Raw genomic sequence first — 21,664 nt, 5'->3', positions numbered from 1 at the left:
AAAGTTCAGTACAAGAAACAATTTTAAGCAATCGTGTCCTCTTGCAACTTAATATCTTCCTTTATCCAAAAAGAGTGTGTGAGGAAACTAAAGCACGAGAGTGCCAACTGAATGCTTAGTTCTACCAAGGGGCTTTGCTTAACACTAAGGATAGCAAGTGCATTTGTTAACACAAGGGGTTGTGAGGAGTAGTGCCAAGGAGAAAGTGCATGACTAGGTCGAATAGTAAGCATGTGAAACCAAGCTGGCCTCCTAGCGTCCATCGTATGTGGACCTTACAAAGTTGGTCGACTTTAATTAGTGACTCAATTATGGCCATTTTGTTATATAAAATTGGATAATTTAAAATCACGAAATGGAATCAATCTTTCCCGACTCGTCCGAAAGATATATATGGATTATATTGATTTTTTTTTCCGGTAATTGACAATAGATTATAACTGACCCAACCTTAATTAAACTTATATTAAATGGTTTATTATGGGCCAATTGCTTCTTACTTGAACCAATTGACTCAATTTCACCTCTCATTGATGAGATTATGAAATCTTGTTTATTAATTATAATATTGAGGATAATTGTTGACCCTAAAGTTTTGATGATGACTAATGCAACTTAAGCAATCTCATAAGACTTAACTTTCTATTGATTTGTCCGAGTGACAGTGAGTTAAGTTGTACGTAATGATGATCCAGAGGAGGATAGAGCATATAACGAGGTCAAGTTCCTTGAAGGAAGAACTAGAGCTTGAGAGTCGAAGTCTCTAGGAGAAAAGTTAAACCGTATATTTAGGGGAAATTGCTACCGCGATTTATTGAGATATATTAAAATGAACGGTAATTGTGATCAATCTATCGAATGTTCTTTACTGACATTGACTTCAGTGCGGCTAATATACTCACTCACACCCAATACACCCACCCACACCCAATAAATGTAACGTTACTTCCAAACTCAAAACTCTTCTATATGATTTTTCTCTCTCCTCTATTTCATTTTCTCTCACAAAAAACTGCAAAATATCAATGGACATTAAAGAAGAGATGCAAAATCAAAAGGATCTTCCCTAAAAAAAAAAGGCAATTTTATATAAATTTCACTTAATTTTGTTTGAATTATATGATTATCACTTAATTTTGTTTGAAATTGTTCGATTTATTATGTGGTGATTTTGTAATGAATTTTGATCAATTCGATTAGGTTTGTGAACATGTAATTCATATGAATTGAATTTACGACCTTTAATTATGAACATAAGAAAATTGAAGATATAAAAAATAAAATGATTATGAAAGATACACTTTATAAGTATTAAAAAAAATATGAACACGCATTAAAAATATGAATATACACATTTTAGAAAATGAATATATGTATTCAAAATATGAACATATGCATTATTGTTCATTTTTTGAATGCACATGAACATAAGCATTTCAGAAGGTGAACATATACGTAAAAAATATGAATATATGGATTTCAGAATGTTTACATAAGCATTCAAATAAAATATGAACATATGCATTGGTTCATTTTTGAATGCGTATGAACATAATTAAGCAGTTCAGAAGGTGAACATATACATAAAAAATATGAACATATGGATTCAGAAAGTGAATATATGCATTTAAGAAAGTTTATAAATGGATTCAAAATATGAACATATGAACTTCAAAATGTGAACATAAGTATCCGTTTGATTTCACTTTTTTTTTTTTTTTTGACAATTCCAATAACAAATTTCGAACAATAGAGTTTCGAACAATTTCAAACAAAACTAAGTGATAATCATATAATTCAAACAAAATTAAGTGAAATTTACATAAAATTGCTTTTTTTTTTTTAGGGAAGATCCTTTTGATTTTGCATCTCTTCGTTAATGTCCATTGATGTTTTTGCAGTTTTTTAGTAAGAGAAAATGAAATAGAGGAGAGAGAAAGTGAAAAAGAGGAGAGAGAAAATCATATAGAAGAGTTTTGAGTTTGGAAGTAACGTTACATTTATTGGGTGTGGGTGGGTATATTGGGTGTGAGTGAGTATATTGTAGTTACCGTGTTTTTTTTAATTTTAGGACCTTTTTTAATTGGGTTGTGTGTAATTGGGCTTCTGGGCTGCTGTTACACCTATCTAAGGTGACCAATTGCATGGAAAATATATTTGGTTGGTTTGGATGCGGGCTTGTTGAGTTTTTTTTAATTTTTTTTTGACAAAGGCTTGTTGAGTTTGGCTAATCATGAAGAGTTTGTTAAGAACCTTTCACAAAAGATACAAAAAAAAAAAAAAAAGAAACGAGAAAACAACTCTAAATTGTATTGTGTTACATAATAGGTAACGAAGGTAATAGTTTAGTTAAATGGTTAATCATACAAGCTTAATTGAATAAGAGCCTAATCTCTTTAGCTTATTTTCAGTTCAGTTTATTTCAGCTCAGCTCAGCTCTAATAAATTCAGTTCAGTTTTTAATTTCTCTTCTCATAAAATATTCACTTCAGCTCCAATAAATTCAGTTCAGCTCAGGCAATCAGAACATGCCCCAAGTTTAAATCGAAGAATCCATTTGGCGAAAACACACCGCCATATAGAGAGGTAATCACCAAAATAACCTTCCTCATTTTCAGTCATTTGATTTTGATTGGTGAATGAACCTCCACAAAACTGAACTAAACGTGAGCAAAACCACACTCCTCTTTGTGTGTGAGGGAAGAACAACGAATTCAATTCTCCAATAAACTTCCATTGTTACAAAATTACAAATATATACACACAAAACTTCAAAACAAGAACAATTAATAATCCTTCAAAAAAAACAAGAACAATTTAGACAACAAAAAAGAAAAAAATGGCAGCAATTTCAGAAATCAAAATTTTCTCACCAATCTTCATCAATTCAAACATTCAAACTCAGTATTGTAATTTTCCTTACACCCTCAAATTCCAAACTGAAAATTCCCACTCAAAAACCCCATTTTTCAGAAGCTCAAATCTTGCTTCAAGAACCCAACAATGGCGGCCATGTTTGGTTGCAGAAGTTGTGGATTTCCCACCTTCTGATGATTCTGAACAAAACCCAGATGAAGAAACTGCTTCTACTGCTGCTGCTGTTGCTGCTGAAGAGAAGAAAGATCGAAGAAAGGCAGTCAGAATTGCTTGGGAGAAGCTTGTTCGTTGGTCTCGTTCTTTGCGTTCTAAGTCTAAACCTGATGTTCTTCAACGCACTAAAAAGGTCTCTTTCTTTTCTTTTTATAATTTTTTTAGGGTTAATTTGTTGTATTTTATTAATTGATGTATTATATTTGCATTGGTAATGTTCAGTTTTTGAATTGGGGTTGAAGGTTTATATTAGAGGTAGCAAAGATTACTGTAGTTGATGATTTTTGTGGGGAAGTTCTGTGCTGTTTTGTAATCTTGGTTGAGTTTATGGTGATTTTTGATTTTGGGTGTATAAGGAGTCGCAAAGGACAATGATGTAGACGAGATTAATCCGAGGTGTTAGTATGGGTTGTACCAGCTCAAATACTTTAACCAACTGAGTCAGAATTTCAGTTGTTTCCTTCAATAAGGTTCATAAGAGTAGTGGTATAGTTACCTAGTTTTCTCGAGTAGTTATTGGAGATGGTTTTATATATTTACTTAAAGTGTCATCAGTATTGCTGAATACCAGATTTCTTAGTTTTTTGTAAAGTAAATTATCCTATGGAAAATATTTTAATTCATAAGACCAGGTATTTTGTTTCTACATGGTTATTTGGCATCTTGCTTTAAAATAATACTACTATGTTAATTTGGACACATCTCATGGTTATTCAACACCCGATGATTATTTCTGAAACCATTATTATGTAAATGGAAGCTTGGATGAGTTCAATTAACTTGATTATTGTGTATAAAGAAAATTTTCGTCGTGGCAACAATTGATATTATCTTCTCCTCAGTTACTCTAAATCATTGGTTTTTTTCCTTGTAGTCTGACTTGTATTTAAAGTGCTAATCAGTTGGGGTTTGTTTATTTTGCATGTTGGTAATGTCAAAGATTATACTATACATATGTGGTTGATTCTTGTCAACTACGTTCTTTTGTTTGGTCTCACCTGCAATTTATGCTGTAATTCCTTTTAAACTTATAATATATTTTTTTTGAATAGTTTTTAACTTATAATTTAGTATTGCCTTATTTATAGGTAGTGGTGCTTGGAGGTGGCTCATTTGGTACAGCTATGGCAGCTCATGTTGCAAATAGAAAAGCAGAAATGGAAGTCAGTATGCTCGTACGTGATCCTCATGTTTGTCAATCTATTAATCAAAACCATCTCAATTGGTAAAGCCTTGACTTGATTCGCTCAAAGACTTGGCTCTCCACAGGAGTATTTTGTATTCAGCCTTTTCATGGTTTCATTGCAGTAAATACTTTCCAAATCATAAGCTACCAGAAAATCTTATCGCCACAACTGATGCCAAGTCTGCTCTGCAAGGTGCTGATTTCTGCCTCCATGCTGTGCCAGTGCAGGTTTCCAATCTTTTATCCATTAGTTTGTTATGGCCTCTTTTTCTCATTAAACTTATATGCTGTGTTCATTTGTGTTCGATTGAAGAGTGAGAATGCATGGTTCTATATCTGCTGTGTACATGTAGCCTAATCAGCTTTTGTATTTCAATCTTTTGCAGTTTACTGCTGCTTTTCTTGAAAGCATTGTAGATTATGTTGATCCCGGCTTGCCATTCATTTCACTTAGCAAAGGTTTGGAGCTTAACACACTACGGATGATGTCTCAAATCATTCCACAGGCATTGAAAAATCCTCGCCAACCTTTTGTTGCGCTATCAGGGCCTTCATTTGCATTGGAATTGATGAGCAAACTACCAACAGGTCCCTTGTGTTTCTGACTAAAAGTGTTAGCATATCAAGTTGCTCCAATCATGTCATTTTTTCTCCATACTTTTCCACTTATGCTTAATTTAAATCTTACAGCCCTGGTAGTTGCTTCAAGGGACAAGAAATTGGCGAATCAAGTTCAGCAGCTTCTAGCATCTGAAAGGCTAAGAATCAACACTTCTAGGTAAATCTCACCCTTTTGTAAGAAATCTGCAATAAGAGGCCAATCTGGAATCTAATACTTCTCCGTTTCACTAAAATTGCAAAAACTTAGACAAAAAAAAAAAAAAAAAAAAAAAAAAAAAAAAAAAAAAAAAAGAAAGGGCAAAGTGTTGCAATTTTTGTGAAACGGAGGAAGTATTAAGTTCACCTGCCCCCCCCCAACACACCTCATTTTATTAAGATCAAGTTCAAATGTAGTATGTAGCATACTATTGTAGTCTTTGTAGATTTTCATGATTAGCAAGGCCTTAAGCAAAAGCGACTATGTTTTATCATTTCTTATGCTGTATTTATAATTTAGTGTTTGCTTACTTCAATGAAGCTTCTCATCCCATATATATATATTGCTCTTTTTGCAATTATTCATATTGTGGCAAGTCACATATTCCAGAGGGCAAATATTTGGGACTGGGAAAGTATGATGAAGTTGCAAAAGTAATGGTGAAATGGATCTTGGCCTTTTATAGATCTGTAATTATAGATATTTGTAATTTCTGTATTCTCAGTTTGCTTAACTCAACTCATAAGCTCTGATGATTCAGTGATGTTACAGGGGTTGAAATTGCTGGTGCACTAAAAAATGTTCTAGCCATAGCAGCTGGAATTGTGGAGGGGATGGATTTGGGCAATAATTCCATGGCTGCTCTTGTTGCTCAAGGTTGCTCAGAAATTCGTTGGTTAGCTAAAAAGGTATTGAGTCGATGAGTTCTTTTCATTAGCCATTTTATATTTAATATGTCCATGTTTCTCCATGGAAATATGGTAGTTGTAAGATCAAAATGATTGTAGCAAGTTTTGGCAATAGTTGCTATGAAAACAGAAAGCAAGTTTTCCTTCACTCACAAAGTGTGCCAGTTGCTCGTTAAAAAGTTATGTTTTGTTCCTCATATCCTGCCTCCATTGGCCTTTTCTCCATCTCGGATAACTTGGATGGAGAGGAAATCCTTACTTTATGGTAGTTTGTAAACCAAAAACAGATGGCATTTTCAAGCACTTGTAGCTATGAATTTGTATAAAGTGCATGGAATTGTGGCATATGCTCCTGGCAAAAATTAGTTTTGATACTTCCTCATGCCCTGACACTGCTTTGGTTCTCTCTTTTCTTGGATGATGTGGCTTGACAGGGCAATGCATCCAATCTTCAACTTACGCTCCTTTCATCTTCTGCAATGTAGATGGGCGCCAAGTCTGCAACACTTACAGGGCTATCAGGAACTGGAGACATTATGCTTACATGCTTTGTTAATCTTTCAAGAAATAGGACAGTTGGAGTTCGTCTTGGCTCAGGGGAGAGACTTGAAGATATACTGAGCTCAATGAATCAGGTAAGAAACTGCCATCTTCCGCTACGTATTTTCAGAATCTTGTGCTTTCTGATTCTCATCCTTGAAGAATCTTTCATTATGCAGGTTGCTGAAGGTGTTGCTACAGCTGGAGCTGTCATTGCTTTAGCCCAAAAGTATAAAGTTAAGATGCCAGTTTTGACAGCAGTAGCCAGAATAATCGATAATGAGTTGACTCCTCAAGCAGCTGTTCTTGAACTGATGAACCTACCTCAGGTAATTGAACATTTTATCAATATTATCATTTGTTTGGATGTCACTTCTCCCTCTGCACACTTAGGCTATTAACATTTTTGGTTAATTTTGATTCTGCCTATGCGCATGAACTGTTTTGTTTATATACAAGCCAGAAACTTTACCACTCATTGTTCTATATAATACTTTGTTCATAATATTCACAGATCTCTTTTCTCCCTTTTGTCAGCCCTTATTTTGTTTGTTGCGAACCTGCTCCCTCTACGTTATTTCTCTGGAATACAAGTTCCAAAATGGGAAACTAGGAAAGCATTAATGAAATGTAAATCAGCCACCAAAGTTGATCAGTAAAAATCCAAATTTTTGAAAAAAAAAAAATCATTTATGATTCTGATGCTTGACTTGGTAATATTGATAGATGCAAAGTCTAGGGGGACACCTTTGGAAGTCAAATTGGATCGGGCTTCGGTTTCATTGTAATTTGATGGAGGAAATGTGATTTCATTGTTTAGGCGACCTTTTTCTGGGAGGGCTTCATCATCATTCAGGATTAATAGTCTCTTTTTAGAGGAACCTACCCTAGCTGGAGATGTGCAACATCACTAGTATGTAATCCCAAATTTTAGGACTTAGGAGATGTCCTTAGACCTCCTTCATACTACTCATCTTTTATTCATACATCACTATCCTCTCTTTGACTTTTGGGATTGGGAGAAGACAGTAATGCAAGATCCTAAGGACAGGACTGTTACTAGATTCTGTTGTGGCTCTATCAAATACTATAACTCTGGAAGGATTTGTGGGATACTCATTTGCACTTTGCTTAAGGGTGTTTATGAATTAGATGTTGAAAGCTGAATGCTTCGGTGCTGCCAAAGTGAAAGGACTCATGCTTATACTGTCCATTCGTTCCACTGGCTAAAGTTTTCTTTGAAGATTGAACAATGAGAGATTGTCAACGAAGTGCCAGAGAGAAGAAGGGAGGGGGGGGGGGGTGTAGAAGGGGTTGAATATGGGGAAGAGATTTTGATAAATAAGTCTTCACGCATCTAGATAAACAAGTGCTTACAAGTACAATCATCTGTTGGATAAACATCGACTTCATCGTATGTAGACTAAAAAGTGAGCCTTATTTATTTATTATTCTCGAGGGCGTGGTGTTGGTGAAGAGCAAGTTTTGTGTATATTGCCTCTCATAGAAATCATTCAGTGAGAATTAGTAAAGGTTTTAGCAGTACCATGCTCATAAAATCATCTAAATAACCGGTTACCCTAAATTGTACTCCCTTCGTTCAGAACTAATACACATACTATTTTAGATTTTTGAGTTGTCCGTTATGTATAGTCAGATTTTCCGTTTTTAGTAATGGTTTATGCCACTACTTCAATTCAAGCGACAGAAAAATTAGACTCAACACAATAATTATATTGGGTCCTTTTGTGAAATTATGATCATAATATTGAGGGGTTGGGAGTCTTGGAACAACATGACACCTTGTTCATTGCTTGCAACGCTTCTCATTTGAACTTGCCAGAATGCCAGTGAGTCTCTCGAATTGGTTTTGAAAACATTTTAACCTGTCTCCTCACTTTCCATCATCTATGGATTGTGCACCAAAAATCGCAACAATTATGATCTACTTGGGCTTGTTTTAGTGATTGCAGTTTATCTTCATTGTCAGTTGTCTTTAATTACTGAGTTGATTGCAGGTCGAGGAAGTATGAAGCCCGTGAGCTGAATTTTTTGTTAAAGCCTATTTTCTTCCTCGGGCGGAAGAGCTTTGTGATTCCATTGTAGTTCTGCTCCTTGCTCCAGAATTTTATTCGTAAGTGCAGTGAACATATTGATACAGTTACCAGCTTAATTAGAGAGAAACTCAGGAACCTACGGCGATGTATACATCAAATTTAAAGTAGAAGACATTGCAGAGTTTTATAGTGTTGAACTATCCAATTGTATACTCCATTTATGTATCATTTAAAATAAGAGATTATTAAATAATAGTTGCAATGGTTTCAAAAAAAAAATAATAGTTGCAATGCAATAATCAATCTTTTGGATTAGTTTACTGCAAACTGGTTAGTATGTGTTTTTTCCTGATGTTATTACTGTACTATTGTGAACAATGCTATCATCCACAATAGTTCTTTGAGAAAAAATTGTTCATTTAACTACAAAAAGCTCCTAACCAAACACTCCCTTAATATTAAACTATTTGTCAGTTTTCATTGCCGATAAGTGTATAGCATGTATTTTATTATTTTGTATGTTACAAATGACAATGATGTACATGAGATTTAATCTCATGATTTTACTCGTATTTGTATTCTGTCTTTTTGGAATTTTAGTTACAAGAACTAGCTGTCAAATGAATCATCAATTACATATTACCAGATACAAGCAATCAACAATGTTGTGACATAATAATAGGCAAAACCTTTTGCTAAGCTGAAATTTTTGGAAAAAATGTCTTCAGTTTCTATAGTAACCTAACTCGAAATTGTCAAGGTGTACAATTCTTTTGAAGGAGGAATTGTAGAAATTGGCCCGCCATTCTTGGCCACTGATATGAAGTCTAGAATCATATAAACTTGAGACCTTAGCTGATATTTCTCCCTTTGACAGTATGGCTGCAAACTCATTGCTGCCTGAGCTTCCCTTGCAGAATTCTCTGTAATCGTATTAGCTTTTACCTTGTCCATAAGACACAACGTGAATACGTTTTCCTGAAATTATTGCTTCAAGGTGAAGAGCTTTGACCATATCAGTTAGAGGGTCTCCAATGAATGCTTTCATTGTTCAACAACAATCTGAATTCTGAATGGAATAGTAGCAGATGAGATGGGATTAGGCAAAACCATTCAAACCATTGCTTTAATTGCATACCTATTGGAGGTAAAAGGCGTTAGCACCGAGGGCTGTTCTACCTAATTTGGTTCATGAATTCCAAACATGGGTTCCCGGGTATATTATTTCTGCTTAATTTTTGTCGTACCATTTCTAAATTTCACATTCCACTCTACTTATAGTCTACTGATTTGTAAAATCAATTTCATTTTAATTTAGTATCCTCTATGATGGGTGACAAGAGACGTGGAAAGCAATCAGGGAGGAATATACTTCGCCGAGAAATAATTTTGTGGGATGATCATTGATGAATGAATGCTTAGGATTCAGTACATTAGACCATTAGTGTTTATGTATGCAACTGTTTCACATTTCAAGCTCACTTGTTTGTTAGTTCTTGTTCAAACTTTCTCAAGCCCTTTTGTAAACGTGTGTTGAGATGGTGTGTCTGATATATTGTTGTCTTACCCTTGATTTTAAGTCTGATTTGTTGTCTTACAGGGGAAGGGGAGAGAGGGGGTGGAGGGTGATACAGGGGTGATGAAGGGAGAGAGGGAATTGGGAAGCATTAAGTGATCTTCCTTTTTTCCTGCTTTTGCTGTCTATAAGTGAATTCTCCTTTTCAGTCCACACTAAATAATATCCTTTCTTTCTTAACCCTTTTTATATTTTTGTTCATTTTTTTATATACCATTTTTTATTTTAAATTATTGTTTACTTTATCATAGTCAACTACATTCTGTGTTCTTCTCGAATTTAATTTGATTATGTAATTCTGGGTATTTTTTTAACTGAATCGCAATTGATTGGATTTGGATTTTTCATTGGAAGATTTCAAGTTTATATTTCAAGATTAGGATAAGCGTGTTAAATTATATGTCAAGATTCATTTTTTTTTAACAATTTTTTTTTTTTTTTTTATCTTAACAAGATTCTTTTTTTTTTTTTTTTTTTTTTTTTTTTGAATTTCAAGATTACGTCAAGATGATAAGGTTGTAGTCTTATACTATCTTATCTTATAATTACTACCCTATTGCCGTTAACTCTTTCTCATTCCCTCGTTCTTATAAATACTTTAGGATTCCATCGTTCCTTTCTCTCTTATTCCTATATTCAAGTTTCAAGACTTCTCGTCTCTTGATTCTCTCTCATTCCCGACAAAACTGTTAGGAAATGCTGGATGCGCAGTGGAAGTGAAGATGGGTTTATTAATTGAGAGATATGAATGAAATTGGTAATTGGCAAGATAATTAACATAAATTAACACACGATTTTATGTAACGAAGAGCACTTTTATTCCACTATTTGTAAATAGGAGAGTACAAGTATCCCTTTAAGGGATTATATTACAATATGACTGTCTCTGTAATACTTTTTTGTGTTTTTTTAAGTGTTTTAGTTTGACCGGCACATAATTTTAGGCATTTTAATTGACTTAAATAAAATAAGAGGTAAGTGATAGTGGGGTTAATAGTTTATTGAAAAGTAATGAATGGGAGAGGAAAGACATTATAAAAATGTAATAGTGGGCTTGGGTGGGGACCATGAGAGGAGAGAGATATAATATTTTAATGTAGCTTTTTGCCAAAAAAGAAAGTATAACACTTAAAAAACACGGCCGAAAATAAGAAGTGTAACACTTAAAAAAACACGGAGGGAGTACAAAAGTATAGTGGATTTGTAAGAATATAAATTTGGCGTACAATTACAAGTAATTCTCGGAGGGTTTATGTATTTTAAGTGTGGCTCTTTGGGTTGTGTTGTGTGTTTGTTTTGTTGTGTGTTGAATGATTGAATGCACGTGACCCATATTTATAGGTGTAGATGGAGCTTGGAAGAAATAGCTGGAATATTCCAGAAATTCCTCCATCATTCTTGTATCCATAATGTTCTAGAAAATTCACGAACTATGTATTATATTCTAATTTCTTCCAATGTATATATAATGCTCTAGAACATTCAAGTATGTTTTTTTTGTAGAGAAATCTTGAGCAAGTAATGATCTTACTTGATCATTCCGGAAGCCTCTAGAATATGCACAGTACTCCACCAAAATGATGGGCCTAGAGAATTTGGGCCATACCTAACAAAAACAACTCACCAATCCAACAAATCTTGTTCGATCAAATTCATCCCGTTATGATATTCCTAAAAACCCTCAACTATCATGATATTGATAAGAGCCTTAGTATGCCTGTAACGGAAATCGTCAACGACCATTTTACAAACATCCTTAACAATGGCGCTATATTTAACGTGTATCAAAGCGACTTTCAGGGATACTGGAGTTTCCAACTCTACCAAAGTTGGTGTAGGAATCATCAAAGGTTTCGACTTAATGGTGAAAACTGGTGTAATTTTGTAAAGGCTTATTCGTTGAATGTTGGTGATATCATAAGTTTTTACTGGGTTTTTGGGGTGTATTGTATTTCTGCTGCTGTTTTTGGGTTATTATGAGTTTGTGGGGGTTGCTGGTTTGATACAGAAGGAGCATATCACTTAAGTCTTAAGTTACAGGATTTTAACTTATAAGAAAGCAAAAATCTATAAATTCTGCCCTTACTCCAATCAGAAAGAATTACATTGTTTCTTCAATATTAATTAGACAACTTAAGCCATATGCAGTACAAACCAGGAGGATCTCAAGGATATATACTTCGAGAAACATCATTTTTGTATAAAAATGAACGAAAAGAAATCCCTTCAAAAACTTAGTTGCATTCAGGTGTAATAAGATGCAAGCTAATGCTGATATTTTTAACAAGGATACAGAATGAATACCTATAATAGTTAAAGAGCACAAGTGCAACACAGGTTGCCTTAAAATATAAAAAAAAGCATGGCATTGAGTTATGTTGATAGCCCATGATAGAGGAGATAGCACATGGAAGAAATGAGGAATGTTCTCCATGAGAAGAAAAACACGAGCGTACATACAAAAACTGTATTCAGTAACCTTGACAAACTTCCTAAAAAAGGAACATCGAGCAGGAGCAGATGGCATATGTATCCTAAATTCTAACTAACAGAATTCAAAACATACATTACATGAAGACAAATATAGGAAAGGCAGGACATGTAAGGAATGGAAATTACCTGGCTGCGCATAGTCTGGAGCATTGAACAGAGTGATAACCTTTCCAGACTCCACTCTGTCAGAAAACCGAGAGAGCCCCACATTTATCTTTATACTTCATATTTTAAATTAGACGTAAGAAGACTAAGAACACAGGAGAGTTCAAAAAATAGAAAACGAAAAAGAAGCAAAGTTGCTGTTTCTGATCAACACTTGCTGCGCACTTAGATCTCCTGTAATTGTCAAATGATCCACCAATAACATATAACCAGAATCAAGTAATCTACATCGTTTCCACATTATATCAGGCAACACCTTTTGCTAAGCCGAAACTTTGAAAAAAAAAAAAATCAGTTTTTATAGTAACCTAACTCCAAATTGTCAGGAGTTCATCCTCTTCCTTTATTGAATATGGAACAGAAACATAACATGAAGGACTAGAAAACCTGCCCTGCTGGCTGCTGCTTCTTGTTACAGCACACAATAGAACGAAAATCTTTGAATTGCTTCCTGTCACCACCAAAGGCTGTATATGTGGTGCATGAACAGTTAGGGAAAATGTAACCAAAGTCGGCCAGGGCCTCTTTGATGTTCATACTGCAGCATTGTTGTTCTATGAAAGGACATGGGGGTGCGAGTGAAGATTTGGCTACAGGACTGAGAATCAAGCTATTGCACACCGCTCAATTTAGCCCAATCCACAAACTGCATACCACCATAGATATTGTTGGCAAATCGCACACCAACTGTGAAAGCCATTGCAACAGGCGGAACTTGCTTCGCCAATGGTGATGTTTCAACTACACGCTCCAATCCATTTACAATCTGGTAACGTGTATTGGAGGAGATTGCCAGAAAAACACCTGTTTCCAAAAGCAAAAGCAACATTACAGTAGAAAGGACACAATATATTGACATATTGTCATGAAGGCACAAATTTTTTTAATAATTATATCAAACAGTTAAGACTTCTAATAAAGCACAACATAAACATTGCAAGTGAAATATTCTTGACATAAAGAAGAAAACTATTATGACGAATCAGGACATGCACTGGTTGCTAAAGCATGTCCTACTTGAGAATATAAAAAATCAATCACATTGCCAACTAACACTCAACATCTTCTGAGATATTTCAAACAGGATAAAATTTCAAGTTCAAGTCTTGGTGCATGAAAATGGGAAAAAGATGTGATAAACCAAGAAAGGCAAGATTTACCAGAAAGGTCATAGATGAGAAAAGAATTATCAATTGGTACAGCCTGAAATTTACCAGTTTCTCCAGTACTAAAAAATCCTTTCTTCCTTTAGATGAAAAAAAGTAGCCCACTCAGTTAACTCCAGTACTGGTCATGGGGCAGCGTTGTAGGCTGAGAAGGACAAGAACCCAATGATCTGAGGAGATTTGAATTAAAATACGGAAATTTTGCAAACAACCACTTTTTAAAAGCAAATTTTTGCAATAAACCACCTTATAATTTTTTTTTTTTTTTTTTTTTTTTTTTTTTTTTTTTTTTTTTGCAGAACCATACCTTTATGCCGGAAAATGGGGTCAAACCCTATTTTCCGGCGTTGACTAACCCAACCCCACCCACGAAACCTCCCCCTCCCCAGCCGAATTCACGAAATAACCCCCTCCTTCGCTCCACCCATGAAACGGCCTCCCCTCCTCATCCCCACCAACGAAACAAACTCCCTTCTTTCCACCACCTCGCGAAATCTGGATTTAGGGTGGTTCGAGTGTTAATTTAGGGTTGGGGGAGTGCGGCTAGGGGTGCCGGCGTTGACGGTGGAGGGGAAAAGGGTGGTTAGGGCTATAGAGGAGGGTTTATGGTGGTCAACGCCGTTAAAGGGGAGTGTTTAGGGTGGTCAAAGCCGTGATAGGGTGGTTTTATAGGTGGAGTTGGGGAGGGAGGTGGTTTTGTGGGTGGATTGGGGTAGTCGACGCCGGAAAATGGGGTCAAACCTCATTTTCCGGCAAAAAGGTATTGATTTGCAAAAAAATTTTGCTTTAGGTGTGTCATTGCAAAAAAAAAATTATAAGGTGGTTTTTTTGCAAAATTTCGTTAAAATCCTGAAACTTGCCACTACATGTCCTTGATAGAGCTAGACTTTCCTAATACGTAGAAAGTTAGAAACCACTTGATCTCCCAGCATGTCCTTGATGGCAATGGACTTTTCATATATATGGAGACATCTTTCTCACAATTTCTGTTGCTATATATTCTAAGTTCCCATTTTTTCCCACTAAAATTAATCCATCAAATCTTAGAAGCTTGATAAAATTCTCTATTTGTAGCAGTTTCTCAAACTAAATGAATACCATGATCTCGCAACCAATAAAGATAGGCCAAGGCTCTATTGTCTTCTTCAAGTTTCAAAATTTATTTCTAGTAATCCCATCAATTATCAATGAATTGTCTTGCGTTTAATAATGGAGGAAGTGTGGAACTAGTCTTGGCAAGCCACTTATTGCACCATCTTTGGCCTCAAACTGAACAGTGAATTGAACTTAAAGCCAAAGCTTACGCAAAATATTGTAAGCAAGCACCATCACACTAGATAATGACTTTTGAGCAAATAGGTTTACCAAAACAGTTGCATGATCAAAGCCAAACAAAACAGAAAACAGATAAGCATGAGATACTAATTTAATGTCAAAATATTGATCAGAAATAATAAGTATAAAAGGGAGAAATAAAGGTCTATCATAAGAAGACAGTTCCTCACACTTCACATAATCACAGCAGTAAAGTTCAAAGCATATTCAAACGTACCCCATAGTGCAGCACTTTTTACAAGTGGGGGAACAGGTACATCATCATCAGACTTCCTAATGTTCCTGTCAAAGTTTAAGAAAAAAAAGATATTAAGCAGCGCAATTGATAGTCAGAAAACCCCAGAAGCATGTCGGGGGTGTGTGTGTGTGTGGGTGTTTTTTGGGGGGGGGGGGGGGGTGGAGACTATGAACAAGCTTTGTCTGATAATCCAGAATGAGTATGCCATCAGACAGCCAGGAAGTTTCTATCAAGTACAGCTAACTTAACAAAAAAAAAAAAAAAAAAAAAAAAAAAAAAAAAAAAAAAAAAAAAGCTACATACTGGCTTATCTGAACATTAAGCAGTATCTCCAACTCAAATTTTATTCAAACTTTAGAAGCACTAGATGTCTTTCGCCATTGCTTCCCAAGTACTTTTAAGTCTTCCACAAATGCTTTAAATCTAACTTCTTATACATCCAGTCAATGGTCCAAACTAATTAGCTACTTAGTTTACAAAAGCATTGTCAATTGCAACATATTCTATGGTTCCCCAAGGGCTAACTCTCCCAGAAATTAGGAATAATGTACAGAGCTTTTAGAAAAAATAATTGGTAAGATTTGTTGAAAACAAAAGAAAGTAGAGTTAAAGACTAGTTCATCCATTGTTTACTAAACCACATAAACTCATTCTATATTCATCTAACAATAGGAATTATTTTTTATATTGAATTTACCGAAGCTGTTATCAACAGATATAGAAACTTGTTGCTATGCAGCCATGTGCTAATTGACCATTTATACTTATTTTGATTGAAATTAGAGCAAGTACAAAGAATTCAGGGCTGAATGATACATTACTTCATAACATGATATGAGATGACAAGCAAATTGTAATGCCAGATTCTTAGAATATTACCGTTTAGCAGTCATGATCATATTCGCAATGCCCTGTCCAACAATACCACATCCAAATCCAACAGCCCCATATAATACACCCTGCATATCAAAATTGTAAATTTACATTAATTTATCAATAATGTAATTTCTATCAAATGTGATTTTACAGTTGACTATTTTCTTGATGAAACTTCAACCAATCATCATTCACCTTAACATTATACTTATTGATCAAATCCTACACTATCTAGACCATTTTCTTAATTAATGCATGGAAAGATGTATGTAACTCTTGTTGGTTTGTTGGGAGGTTTGAAGAGTCTTTTGGCTCAGAATTTTCTTACAAGACCATCATGCAACCTGAGGGAGCTTGGATGATGGGAAAGGCAAGGATCATTTGTACCCAAGGAATGGGAGCACTGAATAAAACGTTAAAAGTTGATATGTTTATTTTACATCTGTTATTTGACATGTTTATCTCAAAAAAATTTACGCCTAATACAACATGTCACAAAGGGGCACATAAACTACATGCATTAAGATAAAAATAAGCATTTAGATAAATTTCAATAAAAGGTTTGGAGTAGATATATGGAATGAGGACAGGCAGTGTAATAGTAGATTTGTAATGGATACAGGGACCAACTAACATCCCTAAGGTAAAGTTGCTCTGTAACGTAAGGACATGCAAGCTACTAAGTTATGTGTTATACACTAGCTTTTTCTTAAAAAACTAATACAAACCAAGTCATACCTTGTAGAAGTATGATGCAATTCTTTGCTTTACTGAAAATCTGCATCCTGGTCTTTCAGCTTCAAAGACGCTGCAATTCCAACATGTACATGTTTAGTTTCTAAAAACAGTGCTACATGCAAACCAAAGAAATAAAACACAGCCGTAGCCCAATAAATCACTTCGTACAGCCCAAGGAAGTGCAACTAATATTCTGAATGCTGGTAAGTAGATTAGGGGAGGGATAAGGCAACTACAGGAAAGATATTTCCAAAGAGTGCTAATGAGAAGGCAAGGGGGAGAATTTTCAAAATTACTTTAACACCTTCATTTTAAAATTGAAGTTCTACTAAGGGAAGTGAGTGGTGAAATGCCCTCTCCCTCCTCACTTCCTTACAATCCAAACAAAGTGTTATAGCCTACACACATACTTTTTCACTGAAAATGGATTTTGGTCCAAGCACACATGGAGCATCAAAACAGCAAAGAAATGTCTAGTATGTCAGAGAAGATTGATCACACCATTTTTAGTTCCAATTACCTGCTAGGTAGGTTACGACAAGCAAGCTGGAAACGACCCAGTATACCTCTTGATACTGTCTGTTGCCCAATACGAACATATGGTGCTAACATACCAACCAAGGCTATGTCGACAACCACACCAACTAGAAGATCTGCAGCGTACAACTCAAACTCATTCCAAAAATCCTTCCCCCTTTTTTGAACTTCAGCAAATGTTGCACAACACGAATCTATAACTATCTGCATCATTCAACACAACCAATAAAATACTCAGAGCATTCCAGATGGGGGTTCGTAAATGAATTCACAAATCACCATTTTACACAGCAAAGGAAAATATAGCCTCAAGATTACACAAGGCTATGCAAACAATTGTTTTGAACTTTGAAGCACATATATCTCTAACATTTTACTTATGAAATTAAACACAATGTACAGACATGATAGTGAGTTAGTGACAATGATTACAAGTCTGTTCAGTGTTCACAGCAATTTAAAAAGCAATTAGTGTCCCCATCCCAAAAGATTAATACGATGGGCACAAATAAGCCACTATCCAAGACAATTATACTGTATATATTCCAAATGAGCATGCTAAGGCTCAGTTCCGTTCACCTTATTTTCACTTATTTAAGCTCTGATAAGTTCATTAAAGATAAAATATGGGCTAAAAAGTGCATGTAATATAATACTAGGGTTAATAACTTCATGGTTGATAAGTTCAGATAAGATAATTTAAAGACTAATTAGTTCAAATAAAATAAGTTCATAATTTTTTTTTTTTTAATTTTTTTTTTTTAAAAAATAAGTCCATAATATAACATAAGTGAAATTCAGGTTAATAGACCACTACCCAATTCATAAAAGCCTCGGTGCTTCTTGGCTCAAAAAAAATATATATTGTCAACGTACCTCGGTCCCAACTTTGAATAAGAATGCAGGATCTGCTATCATTCTATTGCGGAGCATTGAACAATGTCTCATCAGAAAGCCAAGTGGCCAAAATGATCCCTGAGTATCAATACTGGAACCAATTAGAAAATAATATCTAATTTGACAAGAGCATGAAACCAAAACGTTTGTCAAAAATAGACATTTTTTACATCAATATATCCGGTTTCAAGTAATATTATTAGCATCTGTGCAACACATTTTCCTTCATTGCATAAATTCATCTTTCGTGGAATTGAAAAAAATAAAACCAAATTTATAAAAAGCGACACATTTTAACATAAATAAAAGTAATAATTTTCATACTTTCACAGCCCCACTTTGCCAAAGGAAATCAATTCCAAATTAAAAATTGAAAAAACTATACCTGCAACTCTAAGTATCGCATCAGTATAAGCTCTCTTATCCCCGTAGTTTTAGCAGCTTCCAGTATATCCGAGGGAAGAGTTACCCCATGTTTCTCAGTTTCTTGCATCACATCCTCAAATTTTAAAAGTGGACCAAATTCCTTTTCATCCTCATCGTCCCCTTCGCCTTTGCCACCACCACCACCGCCACTGCTGCCATTACCTCCATTTTCTGGTGGGAAATTCCCATTACCGTTTCCAGAATCCTCTACATCCCCATTGTCCTCTAAATCAGACAATGTTTTTGTAGATTTGTCATTATAGCTTTTCACAAGGAATACATCAGTATATCGATTTGACAAGGTCAAATTTGTGACTCTTAGAGCATCTTTGGTTTGAGAAAAACCTATAGCCTTACATTCAAGCACAAAATTGCAAGTCCCATGCCTGTTCAAGTTGGTCTCATTTAATGCAGAGCCGTAGCAGTGTGATAGATTGAATAATGAACCAACCGACATTGCCCCTCAATGAACTCTTCTTTGTTGTAACATAAGAAAGAAATGAAAGAAAGAAAATTATTATACATAAATGTAAGAGGATTTTAAACATATCTAATATTAACCAAAAAGTTGAAACAAGACCAAGTATCATATACAAAGAATGACCATACATCATAGAAAAGAAACCTCAAACACGGTTTAATAAATAGCTCAAAAATATCTATCATACACGAACAATGTAACATGCCATTGGATAGTTGAAAAGAGGACCAAAATACCAAATGCAAACAATCTTCCTCCAAACTAGTCTAGACCAAAGACCCAAAAAAGAAACTACATCTTCAACAAAGTAAAAGAATCTAAAAATCCAAAGATGCATTTGTCACAAGGTGTTTGTAATCCCTCCAACCATAATATTTCCTCAATCGAGCATCTCCAATCCATTGGAGATCATCTTTGGTTAACAAAAACACATTTTTATCCAATCAACAATCCTTATTCCTAGTTGTGATGGCTATTTTAGTTGGTAAAGTCTTCCGAGGCAATATATAAGACTTGTTATCAAATTCCGTCTATATCAATGCAGAGACGCATAAAATTAATTCCTTATTCCACACTATTGATCGATTCTCACCAATTACTACACCCTTTAATGTTTGTGAATAAACAACAAGAATACTACGACTGCAGTCAGCTTGTAGCTGAGTAATATTGGATGAAATCACCAACATTTCAGTTCAATTCAATTCATGTGGTGTAGAGTTTAAACACTAAAACCACTTACAATGTTACTTAAATAAATTCTAATTAGTTAACTAAACAAAAATTCCTCTCAAATGTTGAATTCCTTCCCTTCTTTTCAAAATGGGTTTTTTCTAACAAAAAAAATGGGAAAATGTTCGAATTTCAATCATCTCATAATTCCCAAAATTATAATCTTGAAAACAGTAGTTTAATTTGAAATTTTAAAAAACAAGGGATGCAATTCAACCACTTTGGGCAATTAAAAATCGAGTCCTCCACCCAAAAATTAAAATTAAAATATGTAAATAAATACAAGATCATGAATCTATCGCAATGAATTACAAGAATAAGGGCTCTAACATTCACATGAAAACAGGAAAAACTTGGGAAAAAAAAAAAAAAAAAAACACACATGCATACAAGAAGCAGAAAACAGAATCATTATCACTGAAAAAAAGTAGAATCAAAGAACAAAAATGATAAACTAACCAGTAATCGCGAAGGATCAGAGCATTTAGAAGGGAGAAAATTGATAAATTCGAAAGGAGCAGAGAAAAGGGTGGCAACTGCCAATGGAGGTGAGCACGACCGCGGTTGGAGTATAAGCAGCAATGCAGCACTGAGGTTTTTTAGAATCATAGTGGCTACACCGTGTAGTCTGCGTTACTTATTTTGTGGTTAGTTATTTAGGGGTTACTCGGTCAGTTAATAGTTACTTATATAGGAGTTACTTGGTCGGTCAGGAGAAAACGTGCTAATAGACTACGTAATCCCAGAATAAGTGAACCCTTGACCGACGAAGTAACTCCTAAATAAGTAACCCCAACGGCCATATGGTGTGCAGTGGCCAGCCATATAGAAAAAACACCAATTTATTTATATACTCTGTATTAGAGAATTTTAATTAATTAGACCAAGTTAGATCGTGTTCTCTTTGATATAAAGCTTTATTAAGGTTATTAAGTTTTGGTTAAAAGTTCTTTAATACGAAGTATTACGAAAACTACCATTAATGAAACTCTTTATATCGTGACCGTCATCGATCTTAAAATCTGCATCATAAAAAGTTTTCACCTAAGGGCGATTCTCACCAAAACCTCATAGCAGTAGGGCATATGTTTACTAATAACTCTAACTACCCATCCAAGAGCAATCAATAATTCTATATGCATTTACTCATCGATCTAAGCTAGTTAAGGAGATTCTACCTTAGATGTAACATGTAAACGATGTATAATCCATACATAATTAATTATCATGTGATTAAAATTTAATTTAGGTCATGCTTGGTAACTATATAGGCGTTACAATGTACTAATTATATCACCATTACAATTCAATGTCAAGCCAATCGACTATGCATGATGGTCTAATAGTCTATACATGCCAAACTATTTGAGATTTTTCTGATGACTCCAATCCACTCTCTTTATAAGGTGTATTTTCTTTTTCAATACAACATGTAAACTTATTACTATAACAAATTACAGTAAAGTATAGTATTATTGTTACAGGGTATTATTCAACGTCTATAATTAATTAAACGATGACATATATAATTTATTTGGTACACAACTACGTAACAAATGCAAGGGCTACACGTACAAAACTACAAAAGGTAGCTACGTATTACATGAAATCTATCAATTCAAGTA

The 21,664-nt window shown here is 34.7% G+C and overlaps 2 protein-coding genes across 3 annotated transcripts; one reads left to right on the top strand and one right to left on the bottom strand.

Annotated features, from left to right (window-relative positions):
- The first annotated feature begins 2,651 nt into the window (after nucleotides 1-2,651).
- Nucleotides 2,652-8,634, top strand: LOC145595651 (glycerol-3-phosphate dehydrogenase [NAD(+)] 2, chloroplastic-like). Of its 2 annotated transcripts, XM_081652069.1 has the most exons (9): nucleotides 2,652-3,223; nucleotides 4,179-4,315; nucleotides 4,399-4,504; nucleotides 4,663-4,864; nucleotides 4,967-5,054; nucleotides 5,635-5,782; nucleotides 6,268-6,417; nucleotides 6,502-6,651; nucleotides 8,341-8,634. In XM_081652069.1, the coding sequence occupies exons 1-9, from the start codon at nucleotides 2,840-2,842 to the stop codon at nucleotides 8,353-8,355; spliced, it is 1,380 nt and encodes a 459-aa protein (XP_081508195.1). In that variant the 5' UTR covers nucleotides 2,652-2,839; the 3' UTR covers nucleotides 8,356-8,634. The 2 variants fall into 2 exon arrangements, with proteins under 2 accessions (XP_081508195.1, XP_081508196.1); XM_081652070.1 differs by lacking the exons at nucleotides 6,502-6,651; nucleotides 8,341-8,634 and having other exon boundaries at nucleotides 6,217-6,399.
- Nucleotides 8,635-12,793: 4,159 nt separating this feature from the next.
- On the bottom strand, nucleotides 12,794-20,654 carry LOC145595649 (protein RETICULATA-RELATED 1, chloroplastic-like). Its single transcript, XM_081652066.1, has 8 exons — nucleotides 20,499-20,654; nucleotides 18,786-19,299; nucleotides 18,380-18,478; nucleotides 17,487-17,707; nucleotides 16,967-17,036; nucleotides 16,232-16,311; nucleotides 15,332-15,396; nucleotides 12,794-13,417 (listed from the first exon to the last, which is right to left on the bottom strand). The coding sequence occupies exons 2-8, from the start codon at nucleotides 19,281-19,283 to the stop codon at nucleotides 13,224-13,226; spliced, it is 1,227 nt and encodes a 408-aa protein (XP_081508192.1). The 5' UTR covers nucleotides 19,284-19,299; nucleotides 20,499-20,654; the 3' UTR covers nucleotides 12,794-13,223.
- Nucleotides 20,655-21,664: the final 1,010 nt, after the last annotated feature.

Source organism: Chenopodium album, chromosome 19 (genome assembly GCF_948465745.1).
Source record: "Chenopodium album chromosome 19, dcCheAlbu1.1, whole genome shotgun sequence".
Classification (NCBI taxonomy): Eukaryota; Viridiplantae; Streptophyta; class Magnoliopsida; order Caryophyllales; family Amaranthaceae; genus Chenopodium; species Chenopodium album.
This window is presented reverse-complemented; position numbering and strand designations above follow the sequence as displayed.